The following is an 18,136-nucleotide window of genomic DNA, read 5'->3' as shown; positions in this document are numbered from 1 at the left end:
GTTTTCCTCCTTTCCTGCCCCCCCCCCACCCCGCCGCCGCCGTGGGGCCGGCTCGGGCCGTGGGGCGGGCTTTTGGGGATGGGGGTGTGGGGGGGGGCGCGCAGGAGCAACCCCCCCCCCCATGGAACGGCAGGGGACTTTTTCAAGAAAAGCAGTTAATAAAAAGATGGACGGGACCTGTCGCCGTGTGCCCCCCCCCCCCCCGAGCCCCCCCTGCACCCCCAGTGTGTGCCCAGAGCCCCCCAGACCTGAACCAGTTCAGAGGTTTGGGGGTTCCACTGGTCTTTAATGGGAAGCAGCACCCCCAAACCCATTGGGTCACCCCTGGGGGGGCTTTGCTTTGGCCCCCCCCCCCCCGAGATCCAGTGTTCCCAGTGCCACCAGTAAAGGGCTGGAGGAGGGGCTCAGCCCCTTCTGTGCTTCTTGCCCCCCCCCCATTATCTCCTGGAGGGGGGCCCTTCCTTTGCCCCCCTCATAGCTCCCCCCCCCAGTGCTCCCAGTCCCACCAGTACAAGGAGTGGGATGGGAGGGGGGGGTTCAGCTCCTTCTGTGCTTCTTCCCCCCCCATTATCTCCTGGGGGGCACATTCCTTTGCCCCCCCCAGTCCCACCAGTAAAGGAGTTGGACTGGAGTTGGGGGTTCAACCCCTTCTGTGCTGTGTTGTGTCCCCCCCCATATCTTAACCCTTGATGGGGGGGGACCATCCTTTGCTTCCCCCCCCCATGTCCAGTGGTCCCAGTCCCACCAGTAAAGAAGGGGTGGGACTGGAGGGGGGGTGCGGGGGGGGGGGGCTTAACCCCTTTATGCTCCCCCCACCCCAAATTATCCCCTGGGGAGGGGACAGATCCTCTCCCCCCCTCTTTGGGCTGGGGGGGGGTATTACAGTAGGTCCTACATAAACACAAGAGGGGGATAAACACTATTGATCCCTGTTCTTGTCCCCCCACCCCCCAAAATAGTGCCCCCCCCCCATGCACAGAGACAGCTCAGAGCTTCCTATAGAGATCCATAGATATTTATATAAATATATGGGGCTGTACAAGTGGGGGGGTGTGGGGGGGTGCAGGGGGTGCGGGGGGGACACAGGTCACAGGCCGGGGGGGGCCGTGGGCCGGGGGGGCCCCTCGCCGCTGCCTGAGTGATCCAGCTCCGCGCTGTCACAGTCCGAGTCCTCGGAGACCTGGGGGGGGGACACACACATAAAGGGGGGGTTCAGCATCCTCAGACCCCCCCTGCCCCACAGCTCATCCTGGGGGGGTCCTGGGACACCCCCCCCTCCACATGGTGCTCGGTCCTGAGGGGGTCCTGGGGGATCCCCCCCTCCCCTTGCTCCCAGCCCAGGGTCCCCCCCGCTGATGGGATACCCCCTCCCCACAGCACCTCATCCTGGGGGACCCCTGCCCCATAATCCCTTGTTCTGGGGGACCCCCCCTTCCTCTTGTTAATGCTGTCCTGGGGGGAGGCTCAGGGCATCCCCCCCCCCAGCACCCAGCCCTGGGGGACACTAAGAACCCCCCACTCCAAAGCACCCAGCGCTGGGGGACCCCCTTCCCCTTGCTAACCCCAACCTGGGGTACCCCAAGGACCCCCCACCCAATAGCACCCAGCCCTGGGGTACCCCAAGGACCCCTCGCCCCATAGTAGCAGCCTTGAGGGACCCCCTTCCCTTTGCTAACCCCAAATACATAGCACTCATAGCACCCATAGACACCCCATACTGCCCATAGACACTACATAGCACCCCATAGCACCCATAGCCACCATATAGCATCCCATAGCACCCCATAGCACCCATAGCCACCCCATAGCACCCCATAGATGCTCCATAGCACCCATAGACACCCCATACCACCCATAGACACTACATAGCACCCATAGACACGCCATAGCACCCATAGCACCCATAGACACCATATAGCATCCCATAGCCACCCCATAGCACCCATAGCCACCCCATAGCCCCATGCCGGGGGGGGCTCCCGCCGCCCCATAGCCCCATGCCGGGGGGGATGCTCCCGCCGCCCCATAGCCGCATGCCGGGGGGGTCTCCGGCTGCCCCATAGCCCCCCATAGCACCCATAGACACCCCATAGCAACCCCATAGCCCCATGCCGGGGGGGGTGCTCCGGCTGCCCCATAGCCCCATGCCGGGGGGGGGGGGGCTCCGGCTGCCCCATAGCCGCATGCCGGGGGGGGGGGGGGGGGGCTCGCCTTGGCGCTGGGGCCGCCGGCGCGGCGCGCGGGGCCGTCGGGGGGGGCGGCGTCGAGCGGGATCTCGGAGCCCTGCGAGAGCAGGTCCTCGGAGCGCTCGTCGGGGCGCTCGTCCGTGTTGGTGCTGCCCACGTCGGGGGTGGCGCTGTGCGACGGCTCGCTCGTGTGCCCCTCCTCCCCGTCCCCGTCCCCGTCCCCGTCTGAGAAGTTCTCCGAGCTGAACGTGGACAGCGACTGCCGCTTGCTCATGCCCGGCGGCCACCTGCGGGCACCCACAGCACGTGGCACCAGGGCACCCAGAGTGCCACATGGCACCCAGAGCACCCATGGCACCGCATGGCACCCAGAGCACACATAGTGCCACGTGGCACCCAGAGCACCCATGGCACCCAGAGCGCCACATGGCACCAGGGTACCCAGAGCACCCATGCCACCCAGAGCACCCATAGCACTACAGAGCACCCATAGCACCCCATGGCACCCATGGCACCCAGAGCACCACATGGCAGCCATAGCACCCAGAGCACCACATGGCACCCATGGCATCCAGAGTACCCAGAACACCACATGGCACCCATAGACACCCCATAGCACCCATAACACTACATGGCACCCATAGACAGCCCCTAGTACCCATAGCACCCATAGCACCACATGGCATCCATAGACACCACATAGCACACATAGCACCCCATAGACACCCCATAGCACCCATAGCACCCATAGCCACCCCATAACACCCCATAGCACACACAGCACACACAGACACCACATAGCACCCATAGGCACCCCATAGACACCCCATAACATCCAATAGCACCCATAGACACCCCCTGCACCCATGCCGGGTGTCCGAGCAGCCAAGGACCCCCGAGCGGAGCTGGGCACCCCGCGGCGGGGGCCAGCACCCACCTCTGCCGCAGCGGCAGCTCCACCTCACTGTCCACTTCACCCTCCTCTTCCTCCGAGGAGACCCCCCGCTTCTGGGGGCAGAGCGGGGGGGGTGGGCTCCTGCCCCCCAGCAGGCACCCAGGGGCCCTGACACCCCCCCGCGGGGCTCCCTGTCCCACTCCCATTATAGGATGCACCTATAGGGCCCTGACACCGCCGTACCCCCCATCACCAGGAGGGACCCCCCAAATCCCCCCGCGGGGTTCCCCATCCCACCCCCCATTATGGGATGCACCTATAGGATCCTGCCTCCCCCCCATCCCCAGGAGCCCCCCATAACCCCCCCCGCGGGGTTCCCCACCGCACCCCCATTATAAGAAGGACCTGGCGGTCCTGACACCCCCAAATCCCCCCGCGGGGCTCCCCATCCCACCCCCATTATAGGATGCACCTATAGGGCCCTGACACCCCCACACCCCCCATCACCAGGAGGGACCCCCCAAATCCCCCCGCAGGGTTCCCCATCCCATCTCCCATTATAGGATGCACTATAGGGTCCTGCCTCCCCCCCATCCCCAGGGGCCCCCATAACCCCCCCCGCGGGGCTCCCCATCCCATCTCCCATTATAGGATGCACTATAGGGTCCTGCCTCCCCCCCATCCCCAGGGGCCCCCCATAACCCCCCCGCGGGGTTCCCCACCGCACCCCCCCCCCGCAGGCCCATGGGGGGGGTCTCACCTGCCCGCGGGTCACGGCCGCCCGGTACAGCAGAGCCGCGGGGGTCAGGTGCTGCCCGGGCCCCCCCCGGCCGCCCCGCCCTGCCGCGCTGTCCCGCTCGGGCTCCCCGGGGGCGGGCGGCTGCGGGGGGGGGGACCCGGGGGGCGCCGCCGCCGCCGCCGCCGCCGCCGCCGCCGCCCCCCCGGCCCCAGCTCGGGGCCCGTGTCCGGGGGCGCGGCCGCCGCCTCCAGGGTTCCCCCGAGCAGGTCGGGGCCGGGGGACGCGGGGGGGGGCTCCGCGGGGGGGGCCGGCCTCGGGGCCCGGTTCCGCGCAGCCCCCCCGCGGTCCCGCCTTGCGGTGGCGGCCCTTGGCGCGGCGGCTGCGGCCGGGCGAGGGGGGGCCCTTGGGGCAGCCGGGCAGCGCCACCTGCGCCATGGCCGCGTCCAGCTTCGGCAGCAGCACCTCCGGCTTCAGCAGGTCCGGGCTGGGGGGGGACACACACAGACACATGGGCACGGGGTGTGCCCCCCCCCCGGCTCCATGTGCAGGGACACCCCCATAGACACCCCCCCCTCCAAGGGAGCATCTGCACCCCCAAAGGTACTTGGGTCCACAGGCACCCCCCAAAGGAGCACAAGCCCACAGAGAGACCCCCCCAGGTCCCCAGCCCCACATCTCTATGTCCCAGCCCCCCCATAGATCCCCGCTCTCCAATGGACACCAGCATCTGCACCCCCAGACCCCCCCAAAGGACCACAAGCCCCCAGAGACCCCCCCAAGCTCCCAGCCCCACATCTCTATGTCCCAGACCCCACAATAGGCCCCCCTCCTCCAAGGGACACGAGAATCTGCACCCCCAGACCCCCCCAAAGGAATCTGGGTCCCCAGACCACCCCCCCAAAGGACCACAAGCACCCGAGCCCACAGACACCCCCCCAAAATCACCCGGCATCCAGCCCCACAAGGACCCACATCCCCATGTCCCAGCCCCCCCCATAGACTCCCATTCTCCAACCAGAATCTGCACCCAGACACCCCCAAAGGAGCACGAGCCCCCACAGACCCCCCCCAGGCTCCCAGCCCCACAGCTCCATGTCCCACCCCCCCATCCCTGCAGGACCCACACGTCGATGGCGCCCTCCCAGCGCAGCGCCCCCCCCCGGCCCCCCCGAGCCCCGCTCACCGCTTGCCGTGGGGCGAGAGCTTCTGCGGGACGTTGCGCTTCTTGATGAGGGTCTCGACGGCGTTTCCGTGCAGGAGCCCCCGCGGCGCCCGCGGCTTGAACAGCCCCGGGTAGCGCTTCTCCAGCGCCTGCTCCCGCCTGCGGGGCACCGGCACGGCTGGGCACCGGCACCGGCACCGGCACCAGCAGCCGCGGCGGGGGGCGCGGGGCGACAATGGCCTTGGAGGGGCAATGGCCTTGGGGGATGCAATGGCTTTTGGGGGATGGCAATGGACTTGGGGGGACAATGGCTTTGGGGGGGCAATGGCTTGGGGGGGGCAACGGCCTTGGGGGGAGGCAATGGCTTTGGGGGGGGGCAATGGCCTTGGGGGGGCAATGGCTTTGGGGGGGCAATGGCTGGCCATGGGGTAAGGGCTGGCCATTGGCTCAGGGTGGCCATGGGGTGGGTGTAGGGTTGGTTCTGGCCATGGGGTAGATGTAGGGTTGGGCATGGACAAGAGGTGGGTGTAGGACTGGCCTCAGCAATGGGGTGGTCATGGGATGGGCCAAAGGGTGCCGTTGGGTGGTGTTAGGGCACTGTGGGGTGCTGTGGGTGCTGTTGGGTGCTGTGGGTGCTGTTGGGTGCTGTGGGGCACTGTCGGGTGCTGTGGCCACCATTGGGTGCTGTGGGTGCTGTGGGGCGCCATTGGGTGCTGTGGGGCACTGTGGGTGCCATCGGGTGCTGTGGGTGCCATTGGATGCTGTGGGGCGCGCACTGACCTGAGCAGCTCCTTCTCCTTGAGCTCGAGCTGCAGCATGAGGGCGCTGAGCTCCATGTACAGGTTGTTGGCGCGCTCCAGTTTGCGCTCGTAGTGCTCCCGAATGTCCAGCGCGTGCCTGCGCACCGACACGCTGCAGCGGCGCCCGCAGCACCCACAGCGCCCCGCGGCACCCACAGCACCCCATAGCACCCATAGCACCCATAGCACCCCATAGCGCCCCACAGCACCCACAGCGCCCCGCGGCACCCATAGCACCCATAGCACCCCATAGCACCCACCGCACCCCATAGCACCCACAGCACCCCAAGGCACCCCATGGAACCCCATAGCATCCCATAGAACCCCATAGCACCCACAGCACCCCGTAGCACCCCACAGCACCCATAGCACCCACAGCAACCACAGCAACCACAGAACCCCACATAGCACCCCATGGCACCCACAGTACCCCATAGAACTCATAGCACCCATAGCACCCCATAGCACCTCACAGTGCCCCATAGCACCCACAGCACCCACTTGCACAGGGAGAGGTACCCAACAGCCATGCCTGTACACAAGAACCCCCGTATCCCCCTGCCCCCAGTACCCCCCCCCATGTCCCCATGCCCCATGTCCCCGTGTCCCCATGCCCTGCGCCCCGCGCCCCGCGCCCACCGGAGCTCCTCGCGCCGGCGGTTGATGAGCTCCTCCTCCAGCCGGTGCAGACACGTCCCCTCCGACTTGATCTTCTCGAAGTGCAGCTTCACCTCCTCGCGCCACTCGGCCTGAGGCACATGGGCACCGGGTACACCGGGCACCAGATACACCGGGCACCAGATACACCAGGCACCGGGTGCACTGGGCACCCGCTACACCGGGCACCGGCTACACTGGGCACCCGGTACACCGGGCACCGGGTACACTGGGCACCAGATACACCAGGCACCGGGTACACTGGGCACACCAGGCACTGGATACACTGGGCACCCACTACACTGGGCACCAGGTATACCAGGCACTGGGTACAATGAGCACCGGCTGCCATGGGCACTGGCTACACCAGGCACTGGGTACCATGGGCACTGGCTGCCATGGGCACCGGCTGCCATGGGCACCAGCTACACCAGGCACTGGGTGCCATGGACACCAGTTACACTGGGCACTGGGTACCATGGGCACCGGCTACACCAGGCACTGGATACCATGGGCACTGGCTGCACCGGGCACTGGGTACCATGGGCACCAGCTGCCATGGGCACCAGCTACATTGGGCACTGGGTACCATGGGCACTGGGTACCATGGGCACCAGGCAACCAGGCACTAGCCACCATGGGTACCAGCTACACCAGGCACTGGGCACCACGGGCACCGGCTACATCAGGCACTGGGTACCATGGGCACCGGCTACATTGGGCACTGGATAGCATGGGCACCAGCTGCCATGGACACCAGCTACACTGGGCACTGGGTACCATAGGCATTGGGTACCATGGGCACCAGCTGCCATGGACACCAGCTACACTGGGCACTGGGTACCATGGGCACTGGGTACCATGGGCACTGCATACCGGGGGCACCAGGCACCCAGGCACCAGCCACCATGGGTACCAGCTACACCAGGCACTGGGCACCAGTTACTGCAGGCAATGGGCACCCCGGGCACTGGGATATACTGGGCACAACTGCCCTGAGCACTGGGATATACTGGGCCAGGGTCCTCTGGGCACCAGCTGCGCCGGGCACCAGTTGCCCCAGCACCAGCGCACTCAGTCACTGGGATCTGCAGCAGGTCAGTATGGGGGTGCTGGGTCCCGGTGCTGGGTCCCTGGGTGCTGGGTTGCCAGGGTGCTGGGTCCTGGTGCTGTGGGGTGCTGGTGTTTTGGAGTGCTAGTGCTTTGGGGTGCTTGGTGTTTGGGGGTGCTGGGTGCTTTGAGGTGCAGGTGCTTTGGGGTGCTGCGTGTTTGGGGTGCTGGGTGCTGGGTGTTTTGGGGTGCTGGTGCTTTGGGGTGCTGAGTGCTAGATGCTTTGGGGTGCTGGTGCTTTGGGGTGCTGGTGTTTTGGGATGCTGGTGTTCTGGGGTGCTGGTGCTTTGGGGTCCTGGTGCTTTGGGGCGCTGGGTGGGTGTTTTGGGATGCTGGATGCTGGTGCTTTGGGATGCTGGTGTTTTGGGGTGCTGGGTGCTTTGGGGTGCTGGTGCTTTGGGATGCTGGTGCTTTGGGGTGCTGGTGCTTTGGGGTGCTGGGTGCTGGTGCTTTGGGGTGCTCGCGCCTTGGGGGTGCTGGGTGCTTTGGGGTGCTGGGTGCTTTGGGGTGCTGGGAGCTGGATGCTGGTGGTTTGGGATGCTGGTGGTTTGGGGTGCTGGGTGCTGGTGCTCGGGGGTGCTGTTGCTTTGGGGTGTCCCGGGTGCTGGTGCCGGTACCTGGGACTTGAAGTACGTCTCCTGCGGGGTGGACAGCACGTCTGCGGAGGCGATGTCGAGGTGCAGCAGGATCTGCCGGAACGACGGCCGGTTCCGGGGCTTGCTGTTCCTGCGGGAGCCGCACGGGGGCGCTGCGGGCGCTGGGCCACGGGCACCCCGCGGGGCGCCACCGCCCGGGGTCCCCCCCCACCGCCCGCCGAGGCTGCCAATGGCAGGTTCTTCGTGGGGGACCCTACAGGGGGTGCCCATGGAGGCGTCCCCCACGGCCTGACCCATCCGTGGTGTGGGTGTCCCAACGGGGTGTCCCCCCGGTGGAGGTGTCCCCATGGGGTGTCCTCATGGGGTGTCTCCATGTCTGGGTGTCCCCATGCCATGTCCCCATGGCTGTCCCCATGTCAGAGTGTCCCCGTGCTGTGTCCCCATGGCTGTCTCTGTGTCCCCATGCTGTGTCCCCATGGTGGGGTGTCCCCATGCCGTGTCCCCATGCCATGTCCCCATGGCTGTCTCCATGTCAGGGTGCCCCCATGCTGTGTCCCCATGGCTGTCTCTGTGTCCCCATGCTGGGCTGTCCCCATGGTGTGTCTCCATGTTGGCATATCCCCATGTCGCGCTGTCCCCATGGCTGTCCCCATGCCATGTCCCCATGGTTATCGCTGTGTCCCCATGGCTGTCACCGTGTCCCCGTGGCTGCCCCATGGCTGCCCCATGCCGTGTCCCCGCGCACTCCTCACCAGCACTGGCGCAGCAGCACCTTGAAGCCGTCGGGGCAGCCGGTGGGCACGGGCAGGTGGAGGCTGTTGCTTCCCACCCCCCAGATGATGGCCGAGGAGTCCACGTCCTTGTAGGGGATCTCCCCGGTCAGCAGCTCCCACAGCACCACCCCGAAGGACCTGGGGCAGCACCAGCTCCGTCACCCCCCGCCGGGCACCCGCTGCCCCTGCTGCTGCCCCCCGTGTCCCCCGGCCCCTGGTGTCCCCGGTCCCCATTGTCCCCAACCCCTCTGTGCCCCGCTCTGGTGGCCCCGGTGCCACCACAGCTCTGGCGTCCCTGTGTCCCCAGGGTGTCCTCACCAGATGTCAACCTTCTCGGACACGGGCTCGTTGCGGATGACCTCCGGCGCCATCCAGGCCACGGTGCCGGCGAAGGACATCTTGGTGCTCTTGTCAATGAGCTCCTTGGATGTGCCAAAGTCCGAGATCTTCACCACGTCGTCGTAGGTGATGAGCATGCTGGGGGGCACCCGCTCAGTGCCACGCCAATGACACACCAATGACATGCCAACAACACGCCAACGACACACCAATGACATGCCAACAACACGCCAATGACATGGGCACAGCACCGTCACGGGCATGCAACTGCTATGAGCATCATCGGGTCATGGGCTTGCCACCACTATGGGCATAACACCGTCATCAACATGCCACCACCATGGGCACAACACTGCCGTCAACATGCCACCACCATGGGGATGACACCATAATCAACATGGAACCACCAGGGACATGGCACGGTCATGGGCATGCAATTGCCATGAGCATGGTCCTGCCGTGGACACGCCACCACCATGGACACAGCACCGTCACCACCATGAGCGTGGCACCACCATGGGCCCACCATAGGCATGGTGCTGCCGTGGACATCCACTGCCACGGGCACAGCACTGTCATGGACGTGGCACCACCAAGGACATGGCACCACCATGGTCGCAGCATGGCCATGGCCACTGTCATGGCCATCACCATGGCCATGGCACCACCAAGCACATGCAACTGCCGCCGTCGTGCAACCACCAAGGCCAAGGCACCACCAGGATCATGCACCCACCTCATGCACGTCCCCACCGCGGCCACGCCATCACTGGGGCACCCCCAGCACCCATGGGTGCTCCCCGGCCCCAGCCCCTCTCACTTGGGCGACTTGAGGTCGCGGTGGATGATCTTGTGCAGGTGCAGGTAGTTCATGCCGCCGGCGATGCCCATGGACCAGTCGACCAGCAGGGACGGGGTGACCTTGCGCCCGGCGCGCAGCACCTCGTAGAGCTGCCCCTGGGCGCAGAACTCCATGATGATGCAGTAGCAGGGTGCCTGGGTGCACACCCCCCTGCGGGCACACAGCACCCTCAGCACCCGCGGCACCCACAGCGCCACCGGGACACCCAGCGCCACCAGGGCACCCAATGTCACCAAGGCACCCAATGTCACCAGGGCACCCAGTGCTACCAAGGCACCCAATGTCACTGGGACACCCAGAGTCACCAGGGCACCCAGTGTCACCAGGGCACCCAGTGCTACCAGGGCACCCAATGTCACCGGGACACCCAGTGCCACTGGGACACCCACTGTCACCAGGGCAACCAGTGCTACCAGGGCACCCAATGTCACCGGGGCACCCAGCACCACTGGGACACCCAATGTCACCAGGGCACCCACTGCCACCAGGGCATCCAATGTCACCAGGGCACCCAATGTCACTGGGACACCCAGCACCACGGGGACACCCAATGTCACCAGGGCACCCAATGTCACCGGGATACCCAATGTCACTGGGACACCCACTGTCACCAGGGCACCCAATGTCACTGGGGCACCCAGCACCACTGGGACACCCAATGTCACCAAGGCACCCAATGTCACTAGGGCACCCAGTGCTACCAGGGCACCCAATGTCACTGGGACACCCAGTGTCACTGGGGCACCCAATGTCACCAGGACACCCAATGTCACTGGGCCACCCAGCATCATCAGCGCACCCAGCGCCATCAGGACACCCAATGTCACCAGGGCACCCAGTGCTACCAGGGCACCCGACTTGACCAGGAGCCCAGCTTCGCCAAGGGCACCCATCTGTATTCAAGTACCTGGCAGCACCCATCAGTGTTGGGGCAGGCAAGGCCTCCATTAGCATTAGGAGCACCCATCTGCCCCATGGGCACCCCTCTGCCCCCAGACACCCAGGAGCACTGGGACACTGGGGCACCCATCTGCACCCACATCACCCTGTGCCAGCCGTGATGGACCTGTCCCATGTGTGGTGGTCCCTGTGCCACATGTGGGACACGCCAGGGTGCCCCGTGTCCATGGCGTGTCCTGCCCACCCAGCTCCGTGCCATGCATGTGCCATGTTGGTGCCCCATGGCCGTGGCGTGCCCATGGCCTCTGCCTGTGACCATGGCATGTCCTTGCCTGTGTCCATGCCCTGTCCCGTGTTGTCCTCCATGTCCATGCCCATGCCGTGTCCATGTGCATGCCATGTCCATGCCCTCTGCACATGGTGCCCCCCATGGCATGTCCATGGCGTGTGCTGTGTTCATGCCATGTCCATGCCCCCATCCCTCATGCCCATGGCACATCTGTGCCTATGCCCGTGCCCCATAACTGATGTCCATGCCCATGCCATGCCCTGTGCCCATGATGTTCTCCATTCCCCATGCCCATGGCTTACCCATGCCATGTCCGTGTTCCATGCCCACAGCATGTCCCTGCCCCGTGCCATGTCCATACCCCATGCCTGTGGTGCTGCCCATACCAATGGCATGTCCATGACATGTTCCATGCCCATCACATGTCATTGCCCCATGCCATGTCCATATTGTGCCTATAGTGTCACCATGGTGTCCCCATGCCCATTGCATGTCCATGCTTCATGCCATGTCCATATTGCCCCCATGGTGTCCCCATGGTGTCCCATGCCCATCACATGTCCATGCCCTATGCCATGTCCATGGTGTCCCCATGGTGTCCCCATGGTGTCCCCATGGTGTCCCATGCCCATCACACATCCATGCCCCATGCCATGTCAGTGTTGTCCCCATGATATCCCCATGGTGTCCCCACAGTGCCCCATGCCCTGTCCATGGTGTCCCCACAGTGCCCCGCGCCCGGGCCGTGCCCACGCTCACTTGAAGGTGATGATGTTGGGGTGCTTGAGCTTGCGCAGGTGCTTGATGTCGGTCTCCTTGAGGTCTCGAACCTTCTTCACGGCCACCTCCTCGCCGTGGAAGCGGCCCAGGAACACGGCGCCCTGCGCCCCGCTGCCCACCCACTGCAGGTCCAGGATCTCCTCGAACGGCACCTCCCAGGGGTCTGCGGGCACCAGCACCCATGGCACCAGCACCCATGGGACCTCCACCCCTGGGACCCGCAACCATGGGACCCGCAACCATGGGACCCACACCTATGGCACCAGCACCAATGGTGCACCAGCACCCATGGCACTAGCACCCATGGAACCCACACCCCTGGTGCACGAGCACCCATGGCACCTCCACCCCTGGGACCCACACCCATGGGACCCACACCCATGGCACCTCCACCCATGGGACCCGCACCTATGGGACCCGCACCCAGTGCACCCGCACCCCTGATGCACCAGCACCCCTGGCACCAGCAGCCCTGATGCACCCGCACCCCTGGGACTCACACCCATGGCACCTGCACCCAATGCACCTGCACCCCTGGTGCACCCGCACCCCTGGCACCAGCACCCGTGGGACCCACACCCATGGCACCCACACGCTGGCACAGCCAGGGTGCAGCTCCCCACTTGCACCCCGCTCCCTGCCCTCGGCACCCTTCCTGTCGCCCCCTCCTCTGACCCATCGCCCCCTCCTCTGATCCCCGCCCCCTGCCGCCCCACGGCCCCGTCCCGCCCCACGGCCGCGTCCCGCCGCACGGCGCCGCTGACCCTCCTGCGGGTGCTTGTGCTCGGCGCTGTACGCTTTCCCGATCATGGTCCACACGGGCTTGAGGCACCCGAAGAGCCCCTCGAGGAGCCCCCCTCCGCCCCCCGCCTGGCACCGCAGGTGCGCGGCCGCGGCCGGCAGGGGGCGCGCGGGCTCGGGGGCGGCGGCGGGGCCCGGGGGGGGCCCGGTGCCGGTGGCGGGGCCGGGCCCGGGGGGCAGCACGTCCCGCAGCACGCACTGCGTCGGGGTCAGCTCCTGCTCGGGGGTCCCGTCCGACCCCAGCGCCAGCGACGGCGACGGCGTCCGCGTCTCGTGCAGGCAGGCCATGGCCGGGGGAGCCCCCCCCAGCGCCCCCCCTGCGGGACAACGTCACAGCCTGGGCACCCCACTGCGCACATGGGGCACCCCCCCACTGCGCACATGGGACCCCCACTGTGCACATGGGGACCCCACTGCGCACATGGCACCCCCACTGCGCACATGGGCACCCCACTGCGCACATGGGGACCCCACTGCAGCCATGAGACACCCCCATTGCACACATGGGGACCCCCCCACTGCGCACATGGGGACCCCCACTGTGCACATGGGGACCCCACTGCGCACATGGGCACCCCCACTGTGCACATGGGACCCCCACTGCGCACATGGGACACCCCCACTGCGCACATGGGGACCCCACTGCGCACATGGGACACCCCCACTGCGCACATGGGGACCCCACTGCAGCCATGAGACACTCCCATTGCACACATGGGGACCCTGCTGCGCACATGGGAGCGCTCTACCGCACCCACGGGACCCCCCCCATTGCACACATGGGACACCCCATTGCGTCCATGAGACACTCCCATTGCACACATGGGGACCCCTCCACTGAGGACATGGGACCCCCCCACTGCGCACATGGGACACCCCCACTGCGCACATGGGGCACCCCCACTGCGCACATGGGGACCCCACTGCGCACATGGGAGCGCTCTACCGCACCCACGGGATCCCCCCCATTGCACACATGGGACACCCCATTGCGTCCATGAGACACTCCCATTGCACACATGGGGACCCCTCCACTGAGGACATGGGACCCCCCCCACTGCGCACATGGGACACCTCATTGCGTCCATGGTACACCCCCATTGCACACATGGGCACCCCCATTGCACACATGGGCACCCCCCCCACTCCATACATGGGACCCCTCTACTGCACCCATGGGGACCCCTCATTGAACACATGGGGACCCCCCATCGCGTCCATGGGACACGCTCATTGTGTCCATGGGACACCCCACTGCACCCATGAGACTCCCCCATCGCACACATGGGGACCCCCCCACTGTGCACATGGGACCCCTCTACTGCACCCATGGGAACCCCCCATTGCGTCCATGGGACCCCCATTGCGTCCATGAGACACCCCCACTGAACACATGGGGACCCCCCCCCCACTCCACACATGGGACCCGCATATGCACACATGGGACACCCTCATTGCACCCATGGGACCCCCCACTGCACACATGGGACCCCCCCATTGCGTCCATGGGAACCCCATTGCATCCATGGGAACTCCCTTGTGCACCCATGGGACACCCCCATTGCACCCATGAGACACCCCCATTGCACACATGGGGACCCCCCCACTCCACACATGGGACAGCCTCATTGCACACATGGGGACCCCCACTGCACACATGGGACACCCCCATTGCACCTATGGGACTCACCATTGCACCCATGAGACACCCCCACTGCACCCATGGGAACCCCCATTGCACTCATGAGATCCCCCCATTGTGTACATGGGAAGTCCCTTGTGCACCCATGGGACACCCCCATTGCACCCATGGGACACTCCTATTGCACCCATGAGACACCCCCATTGCACCCATGAGACACTCCCATTGGACCCATGGGACACCCCTATTGCACCCGTGGGAACCCCCCCATTGCACCCATAGGACCCCCCTGTGCATCCATAGGACATCCCCCCCTTGCACCCATGAGATCCCCCCATTGCACCCTTGGAACACCCCCATTGCACCCATAGGAACCCCCCATTGCACCCATAGGACCCCCCTGTGCATCCATAGGACATCCCCCCCTTGCACCCATGGGACCCCCCCTTGTGCACACATGGGACCCCCCCTTGTGCACACATGAGAGCACTCTATTGCACCCATGGGACCCCCCTGTGCACCCATGAGAATCCCTTGTGCACCCATGGGACCCCCTCTGTACACTCATTGCCCCCCCCTCCACTCATAGGACCCCTCTGTGCACCCATGGGACCCCCCTTGTGCACACAGGGAGCACTCCATTGCACCCATGGGAACCCCCCCATTGCACCCATGGGACCCCCCTTGTGCACACATGGGAGCACTCCATTGCACCCATGGGACCCCCCCCATTGCACCCATGGGACCCCTTTGTGCTCCCATGGGCCCCCCCCATTACACCCATAGGACGCTGCCTGTGCACCTATGGGACTCCCCCCTTTACACACGTGTGCACCCCCTTGCATGCTTTAGCACCCCCTACTACGTGTGTGCTCCCTTGCACACGTGTGTGCAGCCCCACACGCATGTGCAAGCCTCTGATCCCATGAGTACCCCTTTACACGCGTGTGCATCCCCTTGAACACGTGTTCAGCCCCTTTACATACATGTGCAACCCCCCAAATCCACGTGTGCAGCCCCACGTGTGTGAGCCCCTTACACGTGTGTGCACCCCATTGCATCCATGAGCACCCCTTTGCCCACGTGTGCACCCCTTTCACACGTGTGTGCGGCCCCACCTGCGTGTGCACCCCCCTGCACCCATGTGCACTCCGTTACACGCATGTGCACGCACTCACACGCGTGTTCGGCCCCACATGCGTGTTCACCCCCTTACACGCGTGTGCACCCCCTTGCATGCCTGAGCAGCCCTTTACACGTGTGTGCAAAGGGGAAACTGAGGCAGGGCTGGGAGGGGGGGAACCCGGGGGGGTCCCGGGGGGGGGCAGTTGCCATGGCAACAGCGGAGCCTGTGGATGACGTCATCACTAAAATTGGGGGGGCGGGGCTTAACGTCACCCCGAGGGACCCCGGCGGTGTAGTGTCCCCCCCCCCGGTGGTGACATCACGTCACGCGGTGACGTCATCCCGGTAAGGGATGGAGCCCCCCCCCCTTCCTCCCCCGCGGGGAAACTGAGGCAGGAGCGGGGGAACCCCGGGGGGGGGGGGTGTCTCTGTCGAGACATGCGACAGCTCCGTCCCCGTGTCGCGACAGAGCGGGGATGGGCGGGAGGAGAGAGAGCGCCCCCCGCCGGCACGCCGTGTCGGGACATGGCGGCCTGTCGCGACATGGGGAGGGGCCGCGAGGGGCACAGGCCTGTGCAGGGGGATGCACACGCGTGTGCAAGGGGGTGCAGGCCCATGGGGGGGGCACACGCTTGTGCAAGGGGGTGCAGGCCTATGGGGGGGGACCCGCTTGTGCAAGGGGGTGCAGGCCTATGGGGGGGGGCACACGCGTGTGCAAGGGGGTGCAGGCCCATGGGGGGGCACACGCGTGTGTAAGGGGGTGCAGGCCTATGGGGGGGGACCCGCTTGTGCAAGGGGGTGCACATCGCGCCAGGCCTGCGCATACACGTGGGGGAGGGTGTCACGCACCTGCGGGCGTTGCACACGCGTGTGCAAGGGGGTTGGGGGGGGCTGTGCGCGTGCAAGAGCAGCTCGGCCACGGGGGGGGCACACGCGTGTGCAAGAGGCCGCTCGTGTCCCATCCCCCCGCGGCAGCATCCCTGGTCCTCCCCCCCTCCCCCCGTAGCATCCCTGGTCCTACCCCCCCCGCCGGTGCCGGTGCCGGTACCTGGGGGGTGCGGGCCCCGCGGTGCCGGTGGGGCCGGTGCCGGAGCCGCCGCTGGAGCCGGGGTTTGATGCCGGTGACGCCGGGGGGAGGGACCGGGGCCGGTACCGGGGGGCCGGGGGCCGCGATCGGGGCGAACGGTGGAGAACGGCCCCGCCCGGCGTTTGACGCGGCCCCGCCCCGGCACGGCACGGCACGGCACGGAACGGCACAGGACGGAACGCAGCGGAACGGACGGAACGGAACGGCACCGAACGGGAGCCCGCCGGTAGCGGCACCGGGACTGGAAACACCCCGGCACCGAGACCCCGCTGCCGGCACCGGCACCAGCACCGGGACCCCAGAGAGCACCGGGACTCCCCTATTGGCACCGGCATCCCTATACCGGCACCGGGACCCCTAGAACGGCATAGGGACCCCTAGAACGGAACCGGCACCAGCATCCCTATACCGGCACCGGGACCCCTATAATGGCATGGGGACCCCTACAACGGAACCGGGACCCCTATACTGGGACCCCTATACTGGCACCGGGACCCCTATAACGGCATGGGGACCCGTAGAACGGAACCGGCACCCCTATACCGGCACCATGACTGGGACCCTTGTACCGGGACCCCTATACCGGCACCGGCACCCCTATAGCAGGACCCCAATACGGGCACCAGAACCTCTATAACGGCACTGGCACCAGCACAAGCACCCCAAAGAGCACCGTGACCCCTATAACGGGACTGGCACTGGCACCAGCACCCCTGTACCGGCACCAGAACTGGGAACCCACTGGCACCAGGACCCCTTTAATGGAACTGGGACCCCTATACGGGCACCAGGACCCCTATAATGGCACCAGCATCAGCGCCGCACCCCAAAGAGGACTGGGACACCCCTATTGGCACCAGCACCCCTATACTGGAACCAGCACCCCTATACTGGCACGGGGACTGGGAACCCACTGGCACTGGGACCCCTCTAATGGAACTGGGACCCCTATACTGGGACCCCTATACAGGCACCGGGACACCTATAATGGCACGGGGGCCTCTATAATGGAACTGGCACCAGCACCCCTATACCAGCACCGGGACTGGGAACCCACCTGCACCGGGACCCCTATACAGGCACCAGCACCCCTGTACGGGCATTGGGACCCCAATATGGGCACCAGGACGCTTATAGCAGCACTGGGACTGGAGACCTACCGGGACCAGGATCCCCATAATGGAACTGGCACCAGCACCAGGACCCCTATTTGAGCACCAGCACCCCTATACCGGCACTGGGACCCCTATACAGGCACCAACACCCCTATAACATCATGGGAACCCCTGTAACGGCGCCAGCACCAGCACTGGCAACCCAAAGAGCACCAGGACCCCTATACTGGCACCGGCACTGGGACCAGGACCTTGGACCAGACCAGGACTCCCCTATG

At 66.0% G+C, this 18,136-nt stretch overlaps 1 protein-coding gene across 1 annotated transcript; it reads right to left on the bottom strand.

Annotated features, from left to right (window-relative positions):
- Positions 1 to 997: 997 nt before the first annotated feature.
- Positions 998 to 16,850, bottom strand: MAP3K12 (mitogen-activated protein kinase kinase kinase 12). The gene is given in 16 exon segments (XM_030510328.2): positions 998 to 1,180; positions 2,212 to 2,473; positions 3,124 to 3,194; positions 3,842 to 4,015; positions 4,018 to 4,113; positions 4,115 to 4,304; positions 5,004 to 5,141; positions 5,763 to 5,879; positions 6,422 to 6,531; positions 8,167 to 8,275; positions 8,898 to 9,056; positions 9,237 to 9,395; positions 10,078 to 10,269; positions 12,068 to 12,251; positions 12,853 to 13,206; positions 16,705 to 16,850. Coding segments are annotated over 15 exon segments (2,379 nt in total). The 5' UTR covers positions 13,178 to 13,206; positions 16,705 to 16,850; the 3' UTR covers positions 998 to 1,087.
- Between the last annotated feature and the right edge of the window lie 1,286 nt (positions 16,851 to 18,136).

Source organism: Strigops habroptila, chromosome 23 (genome assembly GCF_004027225.2).
Source record: "Strigops habroptila isolate Jane chromosome 23, bStrHab1.2.pri, whole genome shotgun sequence".
Classification (NCBI taxonomy): domain Eukaryota; kingdom Metazoa; phylum Chordata; class Aves; order Psittaciformes; family Psittacidae; genus Strigops; species Strigops habroptila.
Note: the sequence above shows the minus strand (reverse complement) of the source record. Positions and strands in the feature narration are given on the sequence as shown.